Source organism: Labrus bergylta, chromosome 9 (assembly GCF_963930695.1).
Source record: "Labrus bergylta chromosome 9, fLabBer1.1, whole genome shotgun sequence".
NCBI classification, from domain to species: domain Eukaryota; kingdom Metazoa; phylum Chordata; class Actinopteri; order Labriformes; family Labridae; genus Labrus; species Labrus bergylta.
In genome coordinates this window covers 24,813,267-24,834,480 of record NC_089203.1, presented here as the reverse complement: position 1 = coordinate 24,834,480, position 21,214 = coordinate 24,813,267, and the positions used below count along the sequence as shown (strand labels likewise).

At 42.0% G+C, this 21,214-nt stretch overlaps 2 protein-coding genes across 2 annotated transcripts in view; one reads left to right on the top strand and one right to left on the bottom strand.

The window, feature by feature from the left end:
* The window catches only part of LOC109987327 (diacylglycerol kinase theta), a 28,320-nt gene extending 17,200 nt beyond the window's left edge, over window positions 1–11,120 (bottom strand). Inside the window, exons 1-5 of the mRNA XM_020638366.3 lie at window positions 8,373–11,120; window positions 5,077–5,156; window positions 3,902–4,001; window positions 3,570–3,655; window positions 394–519 (exon numbers count right to left, since the gene is read on the bottom strand). Of these exons, the coding sequence (XP_020494022.2) occupies window positions 394–519; window positions 3,570–3,655; window positions 3,902–4,001; window positions 5,077–5,156; window positions 8,373–8,598 (618 nt within the window). The 5' untranslated portion in view covers window positions 8,599–11,120. The remainder of the gene's footprint in view (window positions 1–393; window positions 520–3,569; window positions 3,656–3,901; window positions 4,002–5,076; window positions 5,157–8,372) is intronic.
* Window positions 11,121–14,046: 2,926 nt separating this feature from the next.
* mgat4b (alpha-1,3-mannosyl-glycoprotein 4-beta-N-acetylglucosaminyltransferase B) overlaps window positions 14,047–21,214 on the top strand; it is a 99,349-nt gene continuing 92,181 nt past the window's right edge. The window contains exon 1 of the mRNA XM_020638365.3: window positions 14,047–14,360. Within this exon, the coding sequence (XP_020494021.1) occupies window positions 14,264–14,360 (97 nt within the window). The 5' untranslated portion in view covers window positions 14,047–14,263. The remainder of the gene's footprint in view (window positions 14,361–21,214) is intronic.

The following is a 21,214-nucleotide window of genomic DNA, read 5'->3' as shown; positions in this document are numbered from 1 at the left end:
CTGCTGAATAAAATACAGTCAACTCTGTGTTCGTCTGAACCTTAGAGGCAAAACTCAGGGACAAAGAGGACTGAAGAGCGCTTTGCTGCTGGTGGAATTTATGGCTTTGACAACAAAGTGAAAAAAGAGCAAAAGGTGTAAATGAGCAGCACATTGAACCACCTCCTCTCTTCTCTCATGCTGACTTCTTTTGCTACAGGATGAAGTTTCACTCCAGAGCTTTTTTGTGCTTAAACGTTATTAATGTTAATTCCTACACAAAATATTTTAAATAACTACTTTTATCAGATGGCACAGAGTGAATCCCAGAGCCCTGTATGTATCTGTGGTAGACTGTGAGTGAGTAAGTGAACATTGTCAGGTGTGTGTGATGTGTTTAGAAGGTTTTCTCACCGTGATGCCGCACCACTCGCACCTCATCCCCGCCATGACATCGGAGGACCCGCAGGACCGCCGACACACCTCGCACCTGGACGCTGATGGCATGTTCCCCTCCCTCCAGTGGTGGTGGAACGTATCCTGCAGAGAGAGAGAGACAGTAGATCCAGAGTGAACAAAAGAGGAAAGGTCTGATGATTGACTAGGTTTGTTTCTTTGGTGTTAAAGTGGTCTTCACTCTGAGGATCTCTACAGGAGTCTTCAGCTTCGTCTTATTGCTGATAATCAGCGACTGTGAGCGATCAATCAGCTCAGATCGATCCCACTGTACACTTCACGTCTACTGCTCCGTTTGTCTCACAGTAAGTCTTTGCTTACAGAGAGCGCGTCGGACGGATCAATAGCACACACTCACATTACTCATTTATCTGAAAACCACACAGACAGACTCACATTCTGGAGCCTGGAGGCAGGAATGGATGTGTGAGCACTTTAACATAAAAGCACTGTCACTTCCAAGTTGACTTACAAACTGACACACATTTTTACATTTCACTTTTGCAAGTTATCCCGATCTCACTGCTTGAAATTAAAAATGGAATTGTATTAAGTGTTGTAGAAAAATAGAAAACTCAACAAAACAGCTGCCCCCTCCCCTCCCTCTGGAACTCACCAACCAACACATATTCAACACTGCACCGACCCTCCTACTTTCAAATCACTTCTCAAAACTCACCTCTTTAAACAAGCTTTTAATGTGTGATTGTGATGTGTTTTCTGCTTTCTGTAGTTTTACCTTTATTGTTGTTATCTTTATGATATGTTCTGCTTGTGTGTCATTTTTTTCTAAACTGTCAATATGGTTGAAGTTCATGTTTATGAGAGGTGTGAGTACAAAAAGAGAAGAGGCTGTTAAGCATGCCGGTGGCATTTGTTAATGGTTTGAACTGCACAGTGTGACTGTGAGTGTGTGTGTGCCAGAATTAAACATAGATATGATACTATAAAATCAAATGATGTGCTACCTGTTCTGATACCACGGCAACTAAAATAGTAGTCCTGAGGTCTTTACAAACGATACCAGGGTATCTTTGGATTATCTGACTTCACTAAAAACTGACGAAGAAGTTCACGCCAAGCGCTCACACAAAGCTGGTTATCAAAGTGAGGAGTAAAACAGGAGTTTCTACGAGCGCCTTCACACAGTCAGAATATACTGTAGACAGTGAGTGTTGTACAGACTCTGTGTCAGATTTGGGATTTTAGGCAACATAAATGAAATGTACTTGAAAAGGTTGACTTTCACAGCAGCATGCAGTATGAAACTTCTGATCTGATTGATGTTGCAGTGCGCTCGGTAAGGCTTAGCATGTTGCTGGTTGTGAAAAACAATTGCAAAGAACAGTATGGCTAATTTCAAATCCAAACTTATATTAAGCACTTTAAAAAAAAAAAAAGAAGAGAGAACTGCTGATTTTGAAGACGTTCCTGATAATTGGAAGGTAGCAGTTTCCCTGTGTTTGCCTCATTACTTCACTACAAGGTGATAACCGTACAAGTGAGGTAAAGTTTACCAGCTGTATCTCTGTTACCAAGGAAGAATAACATCAAGGCACTAATGAGTGCTTTCCTTTTTTTACATCCCCTGCTGACTGATGGTTATCATGTTAATGATAATGCCCGTCTTGTTTTTGTCATATTTGAACAATTTTCTGCTGGATTGTTGTTTGACTCGTTGTTCGTTTTGTACTCTGTGATTAGTGTTTGTGCTGTTCTTTGGTTTGGAAGTGTCTCTTTGGTCAGAGACGGTGCTGTGAAGAGGAATTTCCCCATAAAGTCTAAAGTCTTTAAGAAACAGCTGCATTATTTAAATAAAACACATCTCAAAATGATCTCACGTCGACTCTTTGTCATTTCTTTCCCACGGTAAACTAAGCCCGTCTCAAAATGTGAGCTGTGAATGGTTCTTATGTCTTTTCTCACTTTTTAAAGTTTTCACCAAATGTAGGAATTTATTCGGAATTCAGTTTGACGTGCTTCAGCGCCCACTGAAGGTGTCTGAGTGCAGCTGCACACGGTGCTATTAGCCCCCCTCTTTGACATCGTGCATTTTTTTTTGTTTTTGCACAAATATGACTCTGCGAGCATCTTGAGCCGTCATTTGCAAATTGTTTGCATGTATTCAAATGTTTCCATGATGTCTACAGGCTGTGGCTAAATGGCTACACTGGAGAGGGTCATTTATTACATGTTAGTTGTCTGTTAGGTTATAAATGCTTCTCTCAATACACATGATCTCTGAAGAGATTATAAAGCTAACTTGAAGATCAAGTAGATGGGTTCATTTATTTACAGTATTTTTGATTGAAGCCTGGGACTAACATAGATGACTTTCTGCATCCGGTAAAGCTGCGAAACATGAGCCAACGATAACAACGCAGCCCTCACAATCTGTTCTGAATAACATCTGCAGGGATTTACACTCTGCATGTCTTATTGATGCTTTCTGTGAGACAGATCAGGATACCTACTCGCTGGGCAATAGTGTCACCAGTTTTGAACTGTTCAACAGCAACATAGCTAGCTCGATGTCGGGCCTGCAGCCTAATGTTTCATGAAGTTTTTAATGGTTAAAAGCCTGTCCAATGTTAACTCTAGCCCAGGTCTCTTCTTAGCTTCATACATCACCGTCCTCTTCATCAAACAGTACAAAGACAGTCTATCTGGTTGATTTGTATCTAAGGGCTGCTGTGTAAACTAGTGCCATAAAGCCTTACATGCTGCTGGCGAGAGAACAGCGGCCTCCTGCCAATATTACATTCTCCCCGTTAAACGCTACCATAATAGATCGACTTTAAAACAGCTATTTTTAGATGAAAGGTTACAGATTGTTGCTTCAAGGAGCTCCAATTTCAAAATTCAATTTTGCTAACATTAATGCCTGAGAAATAATCCAATGATGGAATATATACAAGAAGATCCTGATCGTTCTTTTAATACCTGAAATACTTACTCTGATTAAATTGGGTATTTGACTGATGTAACATTTCAAAAATAGAACTTTAATTTGTTAGAGTATTCAAACATTGCAGTAATAGTAATAATATTTGAGGAATGCATCACACTGATTTCATAAAGTGATTTTGTGTATATTAGAGTGTTTGCAGTATTTTCTCTGTGTTCTTACTTACCTGCTGCAGAGTGGCGTCCAGGTGACTGCTGCGACAGTCTGCACAGCTGAACACGGCACAGTCAGCGTGGACGTGCAGCTCACAGACTGAAACACACACGGTGAAACACAACACATGTTATTTGATGTCAGGAATGTGAGAGGTCAAAGGTGAGCTGGCCTGAACCTCTCTGCACTGAACAGTCTGAGCAGAAAACACAGCCTGAACATGTAACGCTGAATCAGTCAGTCACACTTAAAGCAGATTTGAAATATTATTTTTGTACAGACAGACTGCTTCGCCAGGCGCTGCTGGTTAAACTGGTTTAACTGGCGATGTTAAACTGGTCCTACCTTCACAGCGTAGGGCTGTGTTTCCTTCCGTTTGTTTTCTGCAGACGCAGCAGAAACGTTTCTTGTGACCCGCCGGACCGAAGCAGTGAGCCACCGGGACCTGCAGGGGGCAGCAACAACAGATGTCAACGGTTTTTTTTTTTTTTTAAATGTTGTTTTGGTCATTCTGCTGACAAAAACAGTCTTTGAAACACTGTCGCTGTCGCCATGCTGGAAATGCTGTCTCAGCCAAATATTTAGTCAACATAACGACGGGCTAAAACTGGAGCTGAGGCGGGTTTTAAGCCTCCTGACGAACCCTTAGACCGCGCCCGCCTGTAGGTCAGCTACGCTATTGTGAATAACACTTCTCCTTCATAAAATAAAATAAATGAGTTATCAAGAAATTCACCTGCGACCAGTGTGTGCAGATCGAGATGCGAGCGAATCTGACCTTTTTCAGGTTTTTTTGTACCAGGCTCCAAAACACGTTTAATTCTGCTGTAACGGGCTTTGCTGTCCTGTGTTGTGTATGTGACTTCCTGTTCTTCTGCAGCTACCCTCAAGGGGACACTCAACGAACTGCAGTATTGTGCACTTCCGCATAGGCTTCACTATTTAATTCAGGAGGTTGCCGCTTGCCTACTGTATCAATCAGGGTTTTCTTTTAGGGGGGATGGGGGAGATGGTCTAACTAACTAAGGATGCAGAGGTCTCAAAAAATGCATGACTCAAATATGATTAATTTGCCTTGCCTCTGTTTTTTATGTTACTGACAACTGAGGAGCATTTGCATGAATTCAAATTGACTTATTTTCACCGACTAGGAGATATCGTTGACGTCACAAATTCCCAATCTCTTAAACTTTCATAAAAAACAAGTCTAACACGAGACACGAGACATCCTGAGTTAGACCTGTTTGTCTATCAGTCACAAATAGTGAGAAAGTGGGGTTATTTTTAGATGAGGTCAAAACATACTTTATTCTACTGTAGTGCTTCCTCTTGATCTCTGATTGATTTTTAAATTTGTGTCACCTGGAATCAAACTGCCTGCTTGATGTTTTTCTATACATCTTTTTCGCCGCTCCTCTGTTATTGCATCTTTATAAAAAAAAGTGCAGCAGCTAATGAGGCGCATTGATCGGCGCTGAGTGGATCAATAAAACATCACGTCTGTGTGTTTTGATACTCACCCGCACCAGAGACGGAGTCATGCAGGAGCAAACTGATCGCAGCGTCTTCAGACATTTCTCGTGACACATGAAGTTACACACTGGGGAGGAGACAGATGTGCAGCGCAGTCAAACACAATAAAAAAGATGTTCATCCTGTTTCAATGTGTGTTTAAACTCAGACACAAACGCTCACTGTTAAGTCATAAAGAAACCTTTTTTTTTAACCGTTTCTCATTGTTGTGGTTAAAAGAGAATCTTTATTCATAAAGCAACAAAAGCAGAAACTGCAGATTTCAGATGAATCTCTGAGGTCAGGGCTCCTACTAGAACATTTTTCAATCAAACAAGAATGTGCTACGATATCATAAAACAGGGTGATGCTTAAATTATTAAAATGTAAAAATATCTGTTGCTTTTCAGGAGCCAAATTAAAGTGTGTTTTTTGTGTCTCCACCTCATGTGTGTTACTGAACTGACATTTAGTTTGCGGTGTTTTGTTGCTTATTCTGTCACATGTGGTGAACCTCACATGTTCGCTCAGGCCACTTTCACACACTGAGCTCATCAACAACAGTCAACCCCCTCCCTGTCTCTTTCAAACGTGTTCTGTAAGAACAGATCAGCCAGGTTTTTCCTGCCCAAGGCTCCAACACAAATCTAATTCATGTGATAATAACCTGAATTCAATGCCAGAGAGAGAGAGAGAGAGAGTCAGCAGAGAATCAGCTGCCTGCTGAGGTTTCCTTATAGTCAGAACCTCATTTACAAAATGCTTGTTTTTAAGGTTGAGTGAGGTTTTCACACACAGAGATGTTCAAACTGTCCTTTCTAAGTGTAAACACATGATGCGTAGTGTTTAAAAAAAGTTTTCTCAGTAAGAGCAACCTGCTGTAACGGTCTAAAAGGAGCTTCATAAGCACATCTTTAAAGGGTCGTTCTGGATTTTGGGTATAGAAAACCAAAAGTTTCAACTTGTTTTGGTTTTGCACTAGAAGATTTCTTCATCATGGGGCGCGTAGTGGTTGGTGCCCCATGTGCGGAGGCTTTCGTCCTCCATTTAATGTCGTATTTTACAATAAAGGCATCTAAAAAAAAAAAAAAAGATTTCTTCACCCTGCAGCAGTGAAACAGAGCGTAACATCTGCAGCATCATCCTTGATGGATCAAAGTGTGTCCACTGAAAGTTGTTGTTTTTGTTACTGACAGGCTCAGATTGTTATTCTAAGCTTCTGACAACATTTTAGAAATAATCCCTACAGAGATAGAGCTTTTCTGTAAGAGAGGAAGATGATCTACAATTCAACAATTCACTTAGCAGACGCTTTCATCCAAAGCGACGTACATCAGAGAGTAAAAACAACACAAGCAAGGATCTAGAAAAAAGGGAACAATGTCAGTAAGAGCAAACGATCAGCTTTGAGTCTGATTGGACACACAGGTGCTGACAGGAAGTGACCAGAGGCAAAGCACAACATTGAGGGCAGTTCTTGAGAGCTCTAATCAGTATAGAAACCATCTTATAAATCATCGTTATCAAACAAAAACCATCGTCATTACCATCATCATCATCAATAATATGGAGACCATCATCATTAAGTTAGTAGGTATTCATGAAAGAGCTGGGTCTTTAGCTTTTTCTTAAAGGTGCAGAGGGACTCTGCAGATCTGCTGCAGGCTGAACTAATGTACTGCAGACACTTTTTAGTAACTTTTAGTCATTTAGGTCCAAGAATATGTTTTCAAGGATCAAGTTAAAACAAACCAGGGGTATCACCTTTAGTTTGTCACAACCTTCACCACATCTGATGGACCGAAGTTGACTCAGGTTGTAATAACCTGACTGACTGTTTGTTTAGTAAATATAACAGATATATGCTTTGTTAAAAAGAGGTTTGGTGTGTTATTATCACAGGAAATATTAATAGAGAGATGAAGCACTTCGATGACATCACAGGTTTCTGTTAATCCATCTGACGGATTAAAGAACACAAACGATGTTGTTACGCAATCCGTCCGAGCTGTGACAGCACGCATGCAGCATCGTTAATGATGATGTTGTTGTTGCTGCTGCTGCAGCTTTTAATGCATCTGCAGCTGTGCGTGTGTGTGTGTGTGTGTGTGTGTGTGTGTGTGTGTGTGTGTGTGTGTGTGTGTGTGTGATGAGGATAATGATGATGGTCACTTCTTCCCTGCCTGCTCCCACTCACGCACATACACACACACACACCGCCTGTTGCCATGACAACCGGAGGAAAGGAAAAATCATGACTTGACTGCTGTGATTGCGCAACAGACACTTAACACCTCCCGAGAAACTCAAGCACAACACACACACACACACACACACATTGGAGGGCATGGACAACCAGCGTGTGTGTGTGTGTGTGTGTGTGTAACTGTGCAGAGAGGAGCGCGTTTGTTGTTATGGCGTGTTTTTGTGTTTGAGCGTGTTGGCTCGGTTCTGCTGCTACAGAGAGCCTGTTGAATTCATGATGAAGTTGTGGCTTTGTGAGAGGGAGCAGAGAGGAAAGAAAAACAGCATAACAAGGAAAGAATTAAAAGAGGGACTGACAATAAAGACAAACAAATGACAGGATGGTTAAGAAGAGAAAAAAGAGGACGGCAAAGGAAGGAGAAGAAAATGTGAGAGAAGGACAGGAAAAGGTAGAAGAGGAAAAAGAAAGAAAGGATAATGAAAAAAGGAAGGAAATGATAGTGGAGGAGTAAATAAAGGTTAAGGAGAAAAACATGGAATGATGGTACAATGTTAGGAGTAGAAAGGGTAAATTAGAAAAAGAATCAAAAGGTCAAAAAGGGAAAGATAAAGAGCAAAGGGAAAGAATAACACAGGGGGAGGAAAGGGACAAAAAAAAGGAGGACGGGAAAGGACAGGATGCCTTCTTCCTGGTTGCTAATTTCTGCTGCAGTCGATGCATCTTTCAGTGCCCACATACTCAGGGACACTCTCTGCATCTTTCATCACCTTTGCAAGTTTAATACATCCACATCCAGATCTGGAGAGATCCGGATGTCTCATTCACATGGCTTCTTTAATCAAAAATGACAAAATAACCGGTTTGGTTTGAGGTTTGTTCAAATGTCCCCCTGACAGTGTAGAGACACAAACACCACCCTGGTGGTTCAGGGTCATCTGCAGCTGCACATGCAGAGCATGGGCTGGGAGAAACAGATGATGCACTAATGGTGGGTATGAGTTCATCCTTTCATAAATATTAAATATGGGCTTCTATATGCTGTTAGTAATAATACAGGAGTTATAGTGCATATTTCTACCTTTAGGTGGGTGTTTTTACCTTCACACAGGAAGCCGATGAGACCCCAGATGAAGTCGCTGCAGCTGTGGCAGAAAGTGGGTTTGGTCAGGGTGACTTTCCTGAGGCAGTGACCCGGTGCGGAGCTCTGGTACTTGGTACGGAGACCCGGGGAGTGCTGGGCCCTCTTCTTCCCGGCCACAGGGCTTTCTGTCCAGCTGTCCGCGGCGTCAGGGTCCGCCGGTCTGGCCCTACCTGATTCCGCCATGTCCTCCTACACAATCCTACACAGAAACACACGGGCGACACTACGGGGTACAGCGTGGATTAACTTCCACTGCAGAAAAGCCCGGATATATAGAAAATAGTCCACCCCCAGAGGAGAGACATCCCACCGGGGCCGAGCGCAGCTCCACAGCCCGGGGACAGAGCGCCGTGCTCGGTGTGTTTAATGGAGATTTCCCCCGCCTCAGAGGATAAGTATCCAGTCCAGAAATACAGAGTAGGCAATCAGGTCACGACTTTGTTCTCCAAACAAGATTAGTTTTCTAATTTGACGCCGCTAAACACCAGCGGAGAGTCATCCCACCACCCGCCGGCTGGACCCAGCGGTGCTGCCCCGGCAGAGAGACGCTGTGGTCGGCGTGTCTCCCGGAGCTTCCCGCCTCACAGATATCCAACTCGTTCAATATTAATCGTGTATCCAGCTTTCTTTAAAAAAAAAAGATAGCTGGTTGTCCGTGAAGGCAGCGAGGCTTTGTTTTCTTTCTAAACTTAGTCTTCTCACGGTGAGGAGAGAGCGTCCACCACGCCGTGATCAGAGTCCCTCCGCCCGGAGACAGCGGTGCCACCCGGCGGCGCTGCGCGGACGGAGAGGGCGCCTCGCTCGGTGTGATTCCCGGAGCTTTCCGCTTGGGAGTCTAGATGAATAAATAATGAAATATCGATTCAGTAGGCTTAGAGATGGATGCTGAGAGAGTCCACAGCTGTATAAAATGGATGAATGGTGATATTTTCAGTCACAAGCACAGCCGGTCTGTTAGTCAGCCGTGCAGCCTGATCCAGCAGCTCCACGCCCGGGAGAAACGCGTCACAATCCGGCTGTGAAATCGTCCAGAACCCCTCTTTCAGGTTTGGATGTAAACGTTATTCAACAAGTGTGAAGTCAGCCGGAGGGGGTCCGCTTCATTTTGAGGTTTCTTCTTCCTCCTCCGAGGCTGATTCTTCTTCCGCGTCAGAGTCTCAAACACTGATTTACTCCTCCTCCGTCCCTCCCTTCTTTCCTCCTCTCCTTTCCTTCTTCACTTCATCCCCCATCCCCGAATTACTCTGTATGCTAGTAAAGAAGTGAATGAATCCAAGCCAACATTGTTTTTTTTTCTGTCACCTTTCCTTCCTCACTTTGTTCCTCCTTTATAGTTATTTCCTTCCTCTTTTTGTTTACTCGTCTCCTTCCTCATGTACTAGGCCTATTGTTGTTATTTTTAGTTGTATCTCTTATTCGAACCAAGAGCTTACATTAAACATTTTTTATGAATAAGTCAGTGCAACCACCAGCTTGTTTTAATAAAATGTAGGTTATAGGATATATATATATATAACAGGAGATTTGCTTTCTCAGTGTTGCCCCTGCAGCAGCAGCATTGTGACATTATTCTGGTGTAATATGAAGAAGCAGCTTCAGACTCAGACGCACAAAAACAGGTATGAAAACACAAACTGTGATAACATTCACAATAAAATCAACACACAGATCTGAGCACTTTATCAATACACTGATTTAAATGTGATTTATTTTGAACAGTTTTTAATATTTAGCCTCACTATAGGATAGATTGTGGAGGCCTGCGTCACTCCTCAGGTTTAGATTCACTGTTCATGACCTCAAAGGTTTCAATGAGCCCATTTAAATTAAGAACAAACCTCGACTTTAGCAGATTTAATTCATTTGAACATTCACGTTAAGAGGAATATGAAACAAACAATCGCTTTTTATGGACACTTACATTGATTTAATTTGTTTATTGTGTCCATTTAAATCTCAATAAAAACTCCTGGTTGGTAAATAAACCTGATTCTGATTTACTCCAGCTTTTCAACACTCAAGGATCAACGAAAGGTGAAGCTCAGAACAAACCAGATTTGTGACCATGTCTTGTCATCATTGTGCATACATACATGTATGTGTAACTCCAGTGCTCTATTGCATGCTTTAACACATGTATGCTGGCCCTGTGAAATAGTAGGTTATGTGCAAAACAGGTCTGTGCAAACTTTGTGCAATAGGACTACAATTACACCAGCACTTTACAATGATGTCTAGACCAGCACTTTAGCACTTTGACTCCTGTCTCTTAATGCACTTTAACTCTGATAATGACTTTATCTCAGGTTTGCTTTGAACAACATCACACAGCCACTTTTTGTATTGTAATGTGTGTGTCTTTGTCAACTAATGTACAGTTTATGTTGTTGTTTGGTTTCTGCTCTGCACCATCTGTGTACCATCTGTGGTTCTGTGTACCATCAACATGCCAGTGGACTACGGGTGGAAGATCGCCTATGGCCATAATCTACTATATTTATGCCTATGTGTTTATGTTCATGTGCGGTCGTCCCTATTTAAAATAAATAAAACATGCAGAGCCGAAATAAATAAATATTGTTTTTGTTTGTCACCGCACAGAGTTGTACCAGCTGTTCATGAACACTAGATGTCAGTGTGGGACAGTGAAGTGCTCTCCACAACAAAACGAGTGAACACCAAAACAGAGATCATTTACAAGAAACGAGTTTATTCTCACCATAGAGTTGATTAAAAACATCGACCACTGAAACTTTTCTTGCAGTTCATAAAAACTCAACAAAGACTAGAGATATTCTATGTTGGTTTAGAGAGATATTACTACGAAGCAGGAAATGTTTTTTTGTTTTATTTTATTTTATTGTTGCAGAAAGCTGCAATAAAGATTGGATGATGGTGTCAGCCAGATTCTGTTTGTTGTTTTGACTCAACTCAAAAACATCATTCAGTCGTTAAGACTTCTGTCTTTACTCAGTTTAAAGTTTTTAATTAAAAAAGAAAATACTTAACGTGTGCTTACGTGTTCGGATCCTGATTTAAAGATCTTTTCACTTTTAACCATATTTTGAACAGGAATACAGTCTTAGAGATATAGTTTGAAATAATTTGACACCCTGACCACCAGATGGCGCTGCAGACTGTCTCATAAAGGGTTGGATTCTCTGTAAAACAGCCTAACATGAATCAAACCTTGACCTTTGCTTTAAAAAGGTCTTAGCTGGTTTGGTTCTCACTGAATTCACATTAAACACAAGCTTTGAACATGAGCTTTAAACAGAAACTCAGCTTCAGCCATAGAGAATATTTCTTAAGATTTGAAATGGATTTTGGAACTGACCTTGTGTAAAAATCACAAGTTATTAAAGTGTTTATTTCTTATGTTGCTGCATTGTAAAAAAAAAATATATATATATAAGAGGAAAGAGAAGAGAAATGTGAATGAAAAAAAAAGTTGGATAATGGAAAGAAATCATTAAATGATTTATGTCAAAACTCAACCAGTTTACAAAACCGCTCATAACCCTTTACAGTAAAGAACAAGTGTTACAGAATACATACAATATATTGATGAAAGCAGCAGAGGATCATGGGAAATGATGGACTGCATAACAACAGAGTGATTGAAACACTGAAACTTTTTATAAGTCATCAGTTCAGACAAATGAAAGTTTAAAATGACAAAATAACATAACTATACTAACACACTGAGGCAGACCAGCAGCTCCCGGGTTATTCAATGTTTTTATCAATGTCTGGTGTGGTCGATGAGTGATGTAACAGCTGTTTGTTGTACTTTCTTGTTAAAGTCTGAAAGAAGAGTTCATATGTCTTGTGAGTGTACTTCAATAGCTTTAGTGCAATTATTCTAAATGCAACAAGGGGAAGACCAAAGCTTCTGATCCAAGAACTTTTCTCCACCACTGTAATGTTTCTCTGACAAGCCAGTGTTCTCAAACAACGCAAACAATGAACATGACAGGCCAACAAAAAATCTGCAACCCCAGTGAGGGGGAGTTCACAGCTAGCACAATGAAGACATGAATGAAGGAAGGTACTTCATTTTGTAGATAATATGACGGGAAGGTTTTCTTTACTTTGTGTAAACTCATTGATTTTAAAAGTATGATTTCACTGTGAGAATTTGTAAATTATATTTTTTTAGAAAGGAATGAATAGCAGACATAACCTCATGTCTCATTTCAGGGGCGGCATCCTCCAGAGTGCATGTTCTAGACTGGTTATGTCGCAGCGGCACGTTAAAGGCTGTCCCATTTCTGAGGCGCCTTCAAATTCAAATGTCAGTCCTGGTTTTCAACTGAATCGAACAGCGACCAATACTAAAGTTACAAAAGGGGGGCATGAAACTTTAAGTTATCTCTAAAATAACAGATAAGGTTAAATGAGTTTAATATGTTATTGAGTCTTGATCGTAGACTGTAGCTAAATAAACCTGGACGAAGCATCAGTGACGTCACCCATCGGTTCCTGAAGGGGGCGCTTGAAGCCTGTCCATGGCGGTGGCCATATTAGAAATGCTGTGTCAACCTTTCAGTCGACCTAACACCAGGCAAAGAGCTGTCCCACCTGTTATAATCAAAACCAACGAGTGACTACAGCATGTTCTTATAACGACATGGGGAATTTAAGGACAATTTTGTTTTTTAAGCGGTTTGTAAACATGTTTATTTTCCCCTGACGATTCGGAATAGGTGAGTTTGGGACTTCCGGGTTCTTCTGCAGCCAGGCTCAAGTGGACGCTGGAGGAACTGCTGTTTTATGTCAAGGTTGCTAGGTGACAGGGGACAGTGCTTAGTAAGGACAGGGTAAAGGCGGGAACAGCTGGTGACACAAACGGGGAATCTCTGTAAACCAGACGTCTCATTCCAGATCAGTCTGAACATCGACACAGAATAATAATAAATATATTCATGAATTAAATATATAAATATATGTTTACAGTCTGTTTGTCTACCCAGACTAAAGACTAGGTCCTTCAAAGGATGACACACCTGAAATGAAACCTTTTAACTCTGTGTAAAATTGTACATGCAAGACCAGAGGCTAATTTAAAAACAATTGACAAAACAAAATAGTTTATTCTTAAGGCTACATTTTTCTATTCTTATGTTAGTAAGTTACCTGTACTCATCTGTACATTTAAGCAAAGCTACATTTTAAACTTGGATCTGTTTTTATAGGCCTAGTTGTTATAAGCTATCTTTGTAATACTTTATTCAATATTTATTTATTGTTGTAATTTTCTTTATTGTAGACTATTTAATTTTGTTCTATTTCCACTCTCGTTTTGATAATGTGAACCGGTTTCCCATGCCAATAACGCCCTTTGGAATAGAATCTGAAGTTATTTTTATTTTCAGATTTAACAGCAAATTGATGCTACATCATAAGAGACAAAAAAAAAATGCCTTAGGCGTAGGCTGCGTTAATATTAAAAAAAAAAAGAATAAATGATGTTGATTTAAGCCTTTTTTCTCACCAAGTCTTTGGCTCCCACGCCCCCTCTCCCTCCTCTTCCACTCTCCCAGCGTCTCTCTACCTGTGTCTGTCTCCTCCCCCTCCCTCTCTCTCTCCCCTTCTTACTCTCCCTCTCCCTCTCACTCACTCCTCAGTCTCGCTGCTGCTGCTCAGACAGCAACAGCTCCGCCCGTCTCTCCGTATCTCACCGTCTCTCTCTCTGTCTCCGTCCACCTGTCTTTCTCTCTCTCTCTCTCTCTCTCTCTCTCTCTCTCCTTCTACCTGCGTCCCCCCTCCCTCCCTCCATCCCTCCCTCCGTCCGTCCCTCTCCTCTCCCCCCTCTCGGTACGGACATGCTCCCGGGGCTCCGGAGATGAGGCTCCGAAATGTCTCCTTCCTGACGGTCTTGTTGTTCGGACTGTGCGGGCTGGTCTCCCTGTCCTGGTACACCGCCTTCAGCAGCTCCAGAGGTAAGACCCGGACCCGGTGTGTGTTTGTTTGTGTCACGGCTCCGCACGCCGGGCTGCAGAGGAGTGTCTGTTTGGTTCTGGTTGCAGCTCCGCTTTGTGTTTTTGGATGTTGCAGAGAAAAGAACCTGATGGTGTTGATGTACAGAAAGACTGCAGATTAGAGGGGTCTGGAGGTAAAGAGGGGGGGGGGCTCGATTTGGGGTTGGTTGCATGCCAGCTGAGAGGGTCCACTTGCAGGAGAGTGAAGGGGTGAAAAGAGGAGGGCCTTGTGTGATTTTGTTGCAGCTCCACTTTGTCTTCCAAGAAAAAAAAAAACACACACACATGATGCTGATGATGATGAGAGGAGAGCTCCGGCTGGAAGGTAGAGAGGGGTGCGTTTGTTTTGTGATACAGTTCAGCTAAAAGGAGAGGGAGGAAAGGGTATGGGGAAAATGTGAAAAAGGGAGTTCGGTTGATTTTGTTGCAGAGACAACACAGGTGCTTGTGCATGAGGAGGGGAGCTCCAGCAGTGAGGTAATGAAGGGAGCGCTTGATTTGTGATGCATCACGTCCCATCCCAGCGTCCAGTTTGAAGGGGCAGATAAGAAGAAGGCTTAGAGGAGGGGGGGGGGGTGTTTTTTTTTGGATGCAGAGAAAACTGGCTGTGCAGGTAAGCAGTTTAAGGTTAATTAAGGAAGCGCTTGGTTTGTGATTCATCACATGCCAGCTGAAAAGAGAGTTGGAGACTGAGTTGAGAAGAGGTGAAATTAAAGCAAAACTAGAATGTGAAGCAAAAATATACATCATAACAAGCTTCAACTCCTGAGGCCAAGAAGGAAGCGCTTGATTTGCAATGCACCATATAGGAGATAAGTAGTTGCTGGAAGGAACACAGGGGGTTAGTTTGATTTTGTTGCAGCAATGCTTTGCTGGAAAACATGTTTAATTGTGAAGGAAACCTCAGTTCCTGAGGCAGGATTATTAAGGAAGCGCTTGTTTTTCTATAACCATACAGCAGCTCACAGGAAAGGGGCTACATGGATTGAGATGGGGGGGGGGGGGGGGGTGTGTGTGTGTGTTTGATTTCATTGCAAAGAAAACATGAGGTGATTGTGCATGAGGGGAGAGCTCCAACAGTGTGGTAATGAAGGGAGCGCTTGAAATGTGATGCATCACATCCCATCCTAGCCTCCAGTTTGAAGAGGCAGATGGAGAGGGGTACGATTGCAGAGAAACCTGGCTGTGCAGCTAATCAGGTTCTGAGGTTAATCAAGGGAGCGCTTGGTTTGTGATCACATGCCAGTTTAAAGGAGTGGTGGAGACGGAGACGGAGATGATTGGAGTTGGAATAAAAGCAAAGCTATAATTTCAAACAAAAGATGCATCATAAGCTTCAACACCTGAGGCCAAAAAGGGAGCACTTGATTTCTGATGCAACACAGGGCATAAATAGTTACAGGAGGGAATGGAGGGGTCAGTTTGATTTTTTTGCAGCCATGATTTGTAAAATAAATAGTGATTGTGAGGGAACCTAACTTCATGAGCTAAAAAGGAGGAAAGAGTTTGTTGGAGAGAACACACAAGATGTGCATGAGGGGGGGGGGGGCGAGCTTGATTTGAGACACCTTACATTCCTGGTCAGAGAGGAGGGATCATTTGGTTTAGTTGCAGCCTCATCCTTGTCCTCAGATCAACATGCTGCAGAAAAGAAACGGGTATTACCTTGAATAGAGGCCCCTCTTCATGAAGGAGCGCTTGATTTGTAATGCTTCATGCAAGCTGAGGAGAGAGGGTTCAAGTTGAAGTGGCAGATGCAAGGATGTGGGTTCTTTTTCATCTAGTTGCAGAAAAAAAAAAACTTGGCTGTGCAGGTAAGTATTCAGGAGGTTTTCTAAGGTTATAAAGGGAGCGCTTGATTTGTCATACAACACATGGGCTAAGAGGAAAGGGTTGGTTTGATTTTCTTTGTGTGGCTGAAGTGCAGGTGCTTTGAAGTGTGGTCTGTGATGCATCACAGCTTAAGGAAGAGGGTCTAGGAAGAGAGGAGGGGTTCTTTCACCCTATTTTTCGGCTCTTTTGTGGGAAAATGAGTGTTGTGATCGGTGAGGGAATCTCAGGTCATGGGTTTTTTTACTGCATGTGCCATCGAAGAGGCGGTTGGTTTGATTTTCATTCAATTATACGTTGCAGAAAAAGAACAAGGTGCTTGTGAATGAGATGCTTTAACTCCTAAGGGAATGAAGGGAATGCCTGGTTTGTGATGCACCACCACAGATGGATAATTGGAGAAGTGAAGGCTTTAGTTTGCTTTTTATTGAAGTCTCATTCTGTTGTGAAATAAAATGTGAAGCAAGGGGTGCTTTTTTGTGTGATGCAACTGAGGGGCTACATGGATAAACTGGGGATGGGGGGCATAGAGTGAGGTTTGTTTGTTGTTTTTAAATTCAGATGCATTTTGTTATGCTTGTTCGTGTAAGCAGAAGCTCCACATACTAAAGGAGGAAGGTTAGTTTTATTTTGTTGCATAGCTGTGCAGGGGAATGTTCTGAGCACTTGGTTTGTGACTATCTGCCTGCCAGCTTGTTATATACTTGGAAGTGTAGGAGAGGCAGCAGGGTGCATTGTTTTTGTTGCAGCTTTGTGTTGCAGACTCACCTCAGGCTTTTTGTGCATGAAGAAGGGACGCTCCAGGTCATGAGGAAACATGAGCGCGCATGGTTTGTGATCCAATGCAAACCATGAATACTTAAAGCATGAAATCTTTTTGCGTCACACAATTATGTTTTGCATGAATGTCAGGCCGATCAGACGGGACAGAGGGAGCGCTTGGTTTTTATTACTTTTTAAGTTCATGGTCTTGGAAGGAGATGACAGAAGGGGCATCTTGGATCATTTTGTTGTAGAGGAACACAAACATGTTAGGATGTTGCAGAAAGTTTGGATCTAAACCGAGAAATAAACGGCTGTGGAAGCAAAGGGAGCGCTTGATTTGTGGTGCAGATTAAAGATGGGAGGAAGGATGACAGGAGAAGAGTGGTTATATCTGCAGGTATTAAGGGTTCCAGTCCTCAGATATTAAAGAGGAGAGAATGGAAGTGCTTGCTTTGTTATCGTATTCAGAGCCAGTGGGAGGATGGAGGGAGCATGGGTACAGGAAATAGTGTTGTTTTGATTTGTTTTTTATTGCTCTTCGCAGGAAGTCAAATGTGCGTGTGCGTGTTTTGGACTCTTGAGCACAAGGGCGTGCTTCATTTATGATCCATTTCAGGCCTGAAGAGGGAGGAAAAAAGTTTATGGTTTTGGTGTTTGTATTCCGTTGAGCTGTGTTAACCTCTGCAACAAAAACCGCTCTAATTTTAAGACGTTAAGTCGGAGGTTATCTGCAGGCTTCACTTCCAGCCGCCTCAGGAGAATAAGGGAGCACTTGATTTATGGGGCACTGCAGGACTGAGGTGGAAGAGGTTTTGTTTTGTGTGTGCTTTATTGATTTTTTTTTTTGCATGAAGTTTGGATGCAGCAGCACTTCGGGGCTTATCTGTTAGCTGCAGGTCAAGGGAAGCGCTTGGTTTTGTCAGGGACGTTATAACGGAAGTGTTTTGTAACTTTTGTTGAGCCCTTGTTGAGCAGAGTTATGCAGCTGTTTGAGGACATCGCTCGCATAGAAAAAGGAGCGCTCTGATTGTGATTTGTCACACAGTAGGGGAGCGGGGTGCAGCTGTTGTGCAGCAGATGTTATGGAGCTTCAGTCTGCTGTGTTTGCCGTGTTTTGGCGGGCAGGTGGAGACAAGGCGGCTCCTGAGGAAAGGGAGTGTTTGGTTTGTGACACGACTTTTGCTGGGTGAGTGGGGTGGTGCTCAATGCTTGGACATGGTCAATGCAGAATCTCCAGTCTTTCAACAAACTTTCTATTTTGCTTATTCACATGCTTCAACCAATCAGCATTCATTTCTTGTTTCCATTTTTGTTTAAACGTAATGCAACATTTGTTAACAGAACGCACCCCGAGTGGCTCTGAGACCTAAAATGAGGTGAGAGGGGTGGTGATGAGGTTTTGTTGCAGTGTGAAAATGTTTGTGGTTTGCTAAAAGCTCCGCTGAGAAATCAGATTCTGGAGGGTTGGAGGCTCAGCATCTTTAGAAGGGGGAGCGCTTAGTTTTAACAGGAGTGCTGATCAGTGGGTAGGAGTTAGACGGTAGATAAAACATGTTCAGGTACATTCATTCTGAACACAGTTTTTACTGTTTTGATTCATTTTCTGGGCTTGTAAAACTGTGAAAATCAAGCCTAGAGATTTGTTTCCTTCATTGGGGTATAAAAACCAATCAGCTGTTACCTCTAAATAAACGCTGCATGTGAAGGGGGCGCTTGTTTTATGGGAACATTACATGCTGGGCGAGAGAGGTTGTGTTCAGGTTTTGTTGCAGTCTGAAAATGTTTGCATGAAGTTCAGCTGAGAAATCAGAATCTGAAGGTTTGAAGGCTCAGCATCTTAAGAAGGGGAGTGCTTACTGTACACACAGTGCACACCAGTTGGGAGGAGTTAGGTGATGGATGCCAATTATTTGGCACATTCAATCTCAATACAATATGCAATGTTGTTTCCCAACGAAGACAGTGACCTTGCAAGCTGTCTTTAGCTAATCTCCTTGCCAGCACAACAAATGCTTATGCAATAAAAAAGGATTTTTATTGCTGATATAATCATATAATGATTAATTATGTTGAAGTTGTATGCAGCCCATCCCCTGTGCAAAGAGGGTGCTTCATTTGTGTCACATTTCACGCTGAAAAGACGAGAGGTGGTCTTCATGTTTCGTTTCTAGCATGAAAATGTTTCAGCTAATATAAGATTTTGAAGGTTTGTAGGCTCAGCAGTCCTGTAAGGGGAGCGTTTAATTTGAAACACAGTGCACACCTTGTGGGGTGGAGTCTGATTTAAGAAGGAAATGTTAGTTTGCAAAAGTTGCTTCTTACTAGAATAACTCAACTGACTCCATTCTCTTTATGGACTTTTATCTTTTCCGTTAAAATGTCAAATGTTTCCTTCCTCCGCTCCTCTTGTCTGCGACTCGTGGAGAAAATGATATTACGTCAGGTCTGCTGATAACCATCGACTGATCTAATCATCAGCTGCTGTGATTCATGTACAGAGATTTCATTCTGACTAACACCTGCACAGAAACTCATTTAGGCTGCAAACTGATTCAGAGTCAGCCTGTACCGGCCTCTCTTCAATGGCTTCCTGTGTCTTATTGGATTGGATTAATGATATTGCCTGTAATGTTTTTGTCTCACCTCCAAATGGTGTTATTTTAACTCCTGTCTTAAAACACTTTTTTTTTATTCCTGGAGTTTGACTCAATGCAAGAGTTTTCTCTCTTTTTCTTTTGGTCTAATTGTGTTGTTTTAGGACGTTGCTTATTTTTCACTGTAGAGCACTTTAGTTGTTTGCAATTGGGCTTCATCTCTACATCTTGATCACGTCAGATTAGATCATTTGCTGTAATGCTGCGTTCATGTGCAGCCCTAAAGAGAACTGCATTCATGACGAGGCAGCTTTATTGCACATCATTTCCTGCTGATTCTACTTTAAGCGTAAACATCCTTTAATCTGCTTTAATTTCATCGTTTTGTTCTCTTTTTTTGTCTTTCATCACTTTCTTCTTTCTTGGAAAAAAAACAAAATAACAAAACCCAGTCTCAATCGGTCTCTGTTTGCAAGATGTAGATCTGGATTCATCCGAAGTTTCAAACAGTTCTATTGCACTATCCCAACAGGCCAAAGATCTCCAAAGTGATGGATATTTGTTCAAACTGTCCGAGTTTATTAGAGTGTTATCCCTGCTGACTCTTCTTAGAGATGTTGGCGATATTGGGAGGTTTCAGAGTGATGAATTAAGTCTGTTAAAACAAACATTTCCAGCTGTTAAAGAATGAATCTTGATCTCCTTCACAGCTGCTCCGATAACTCACAGATTCATTTATTTACAAACTGCTCAGTGTGATGTCAGTCAGGAGAGAATCGAGCTGCTTTCCCTGCAAACTGTGGGTTATTTTTTTTAAAGACTGATGTCATAGCTGTAATATTTCAGAAAATATCAGTTTCTTTCAGTTTCTTTCCAAATAAAGGCTCAACTAACAGAGATAACACAGTTTAGGGAACAAAAAGCTTTTCTGTTGGATGCATTTGGAAAGTTTACGACATGAGTGCTGCACGGAGAAAGAGATAAACAGGGGAGCGCTCGTTTTGTGATACACTGCGTACAAGTGGAGAGGAGTTGTTATATCAATGAAACGGGTAGAAAGTGGGCCTAGTTAGATGTTGAAGGGACAACAGCTCCAGTAGGACTAACTGTGACAGAGGGAGAACTTGATTTGTGGTGGAATGAAACAATCCCAACATATTTGTGCATACGTTTTCCTACCATCCCTGAACTCCTCATCATCGACCCCAAACATCTTAACGTGTTAAGAGAGAAACCCTGCAGCGTGTTCTGATGAGGTTGCATGTTTCTGTTTCTGCACTCATTTTGAAACGTGTTGTTTTGTTGGAGAAAAATGTTGCTTAAAAAAGAACAGGAAAAGAACTACCTCCTGCATCTTTTTTATTTGGTCACATACCGAGTTATTTTCTCAGTGAACACAAACAGCAGATGGGTACAGAGCAAACCTGCACATCTCTTTAAAATTAAGTATTCACCAAAAAAGATGAACCGACTCCTCAGAGTGTCCTTGAGTACAACCGAGAGCTGAACAACACATTTTTCAGGTCACCATGGCAGCGAATTCAACTCGCAGGTAGCCCCACCATAACGCCTCTCTTCTTCTTCGTCTCTTCGACTCTAAATGTGGACCTTCATTTACAAAAATGA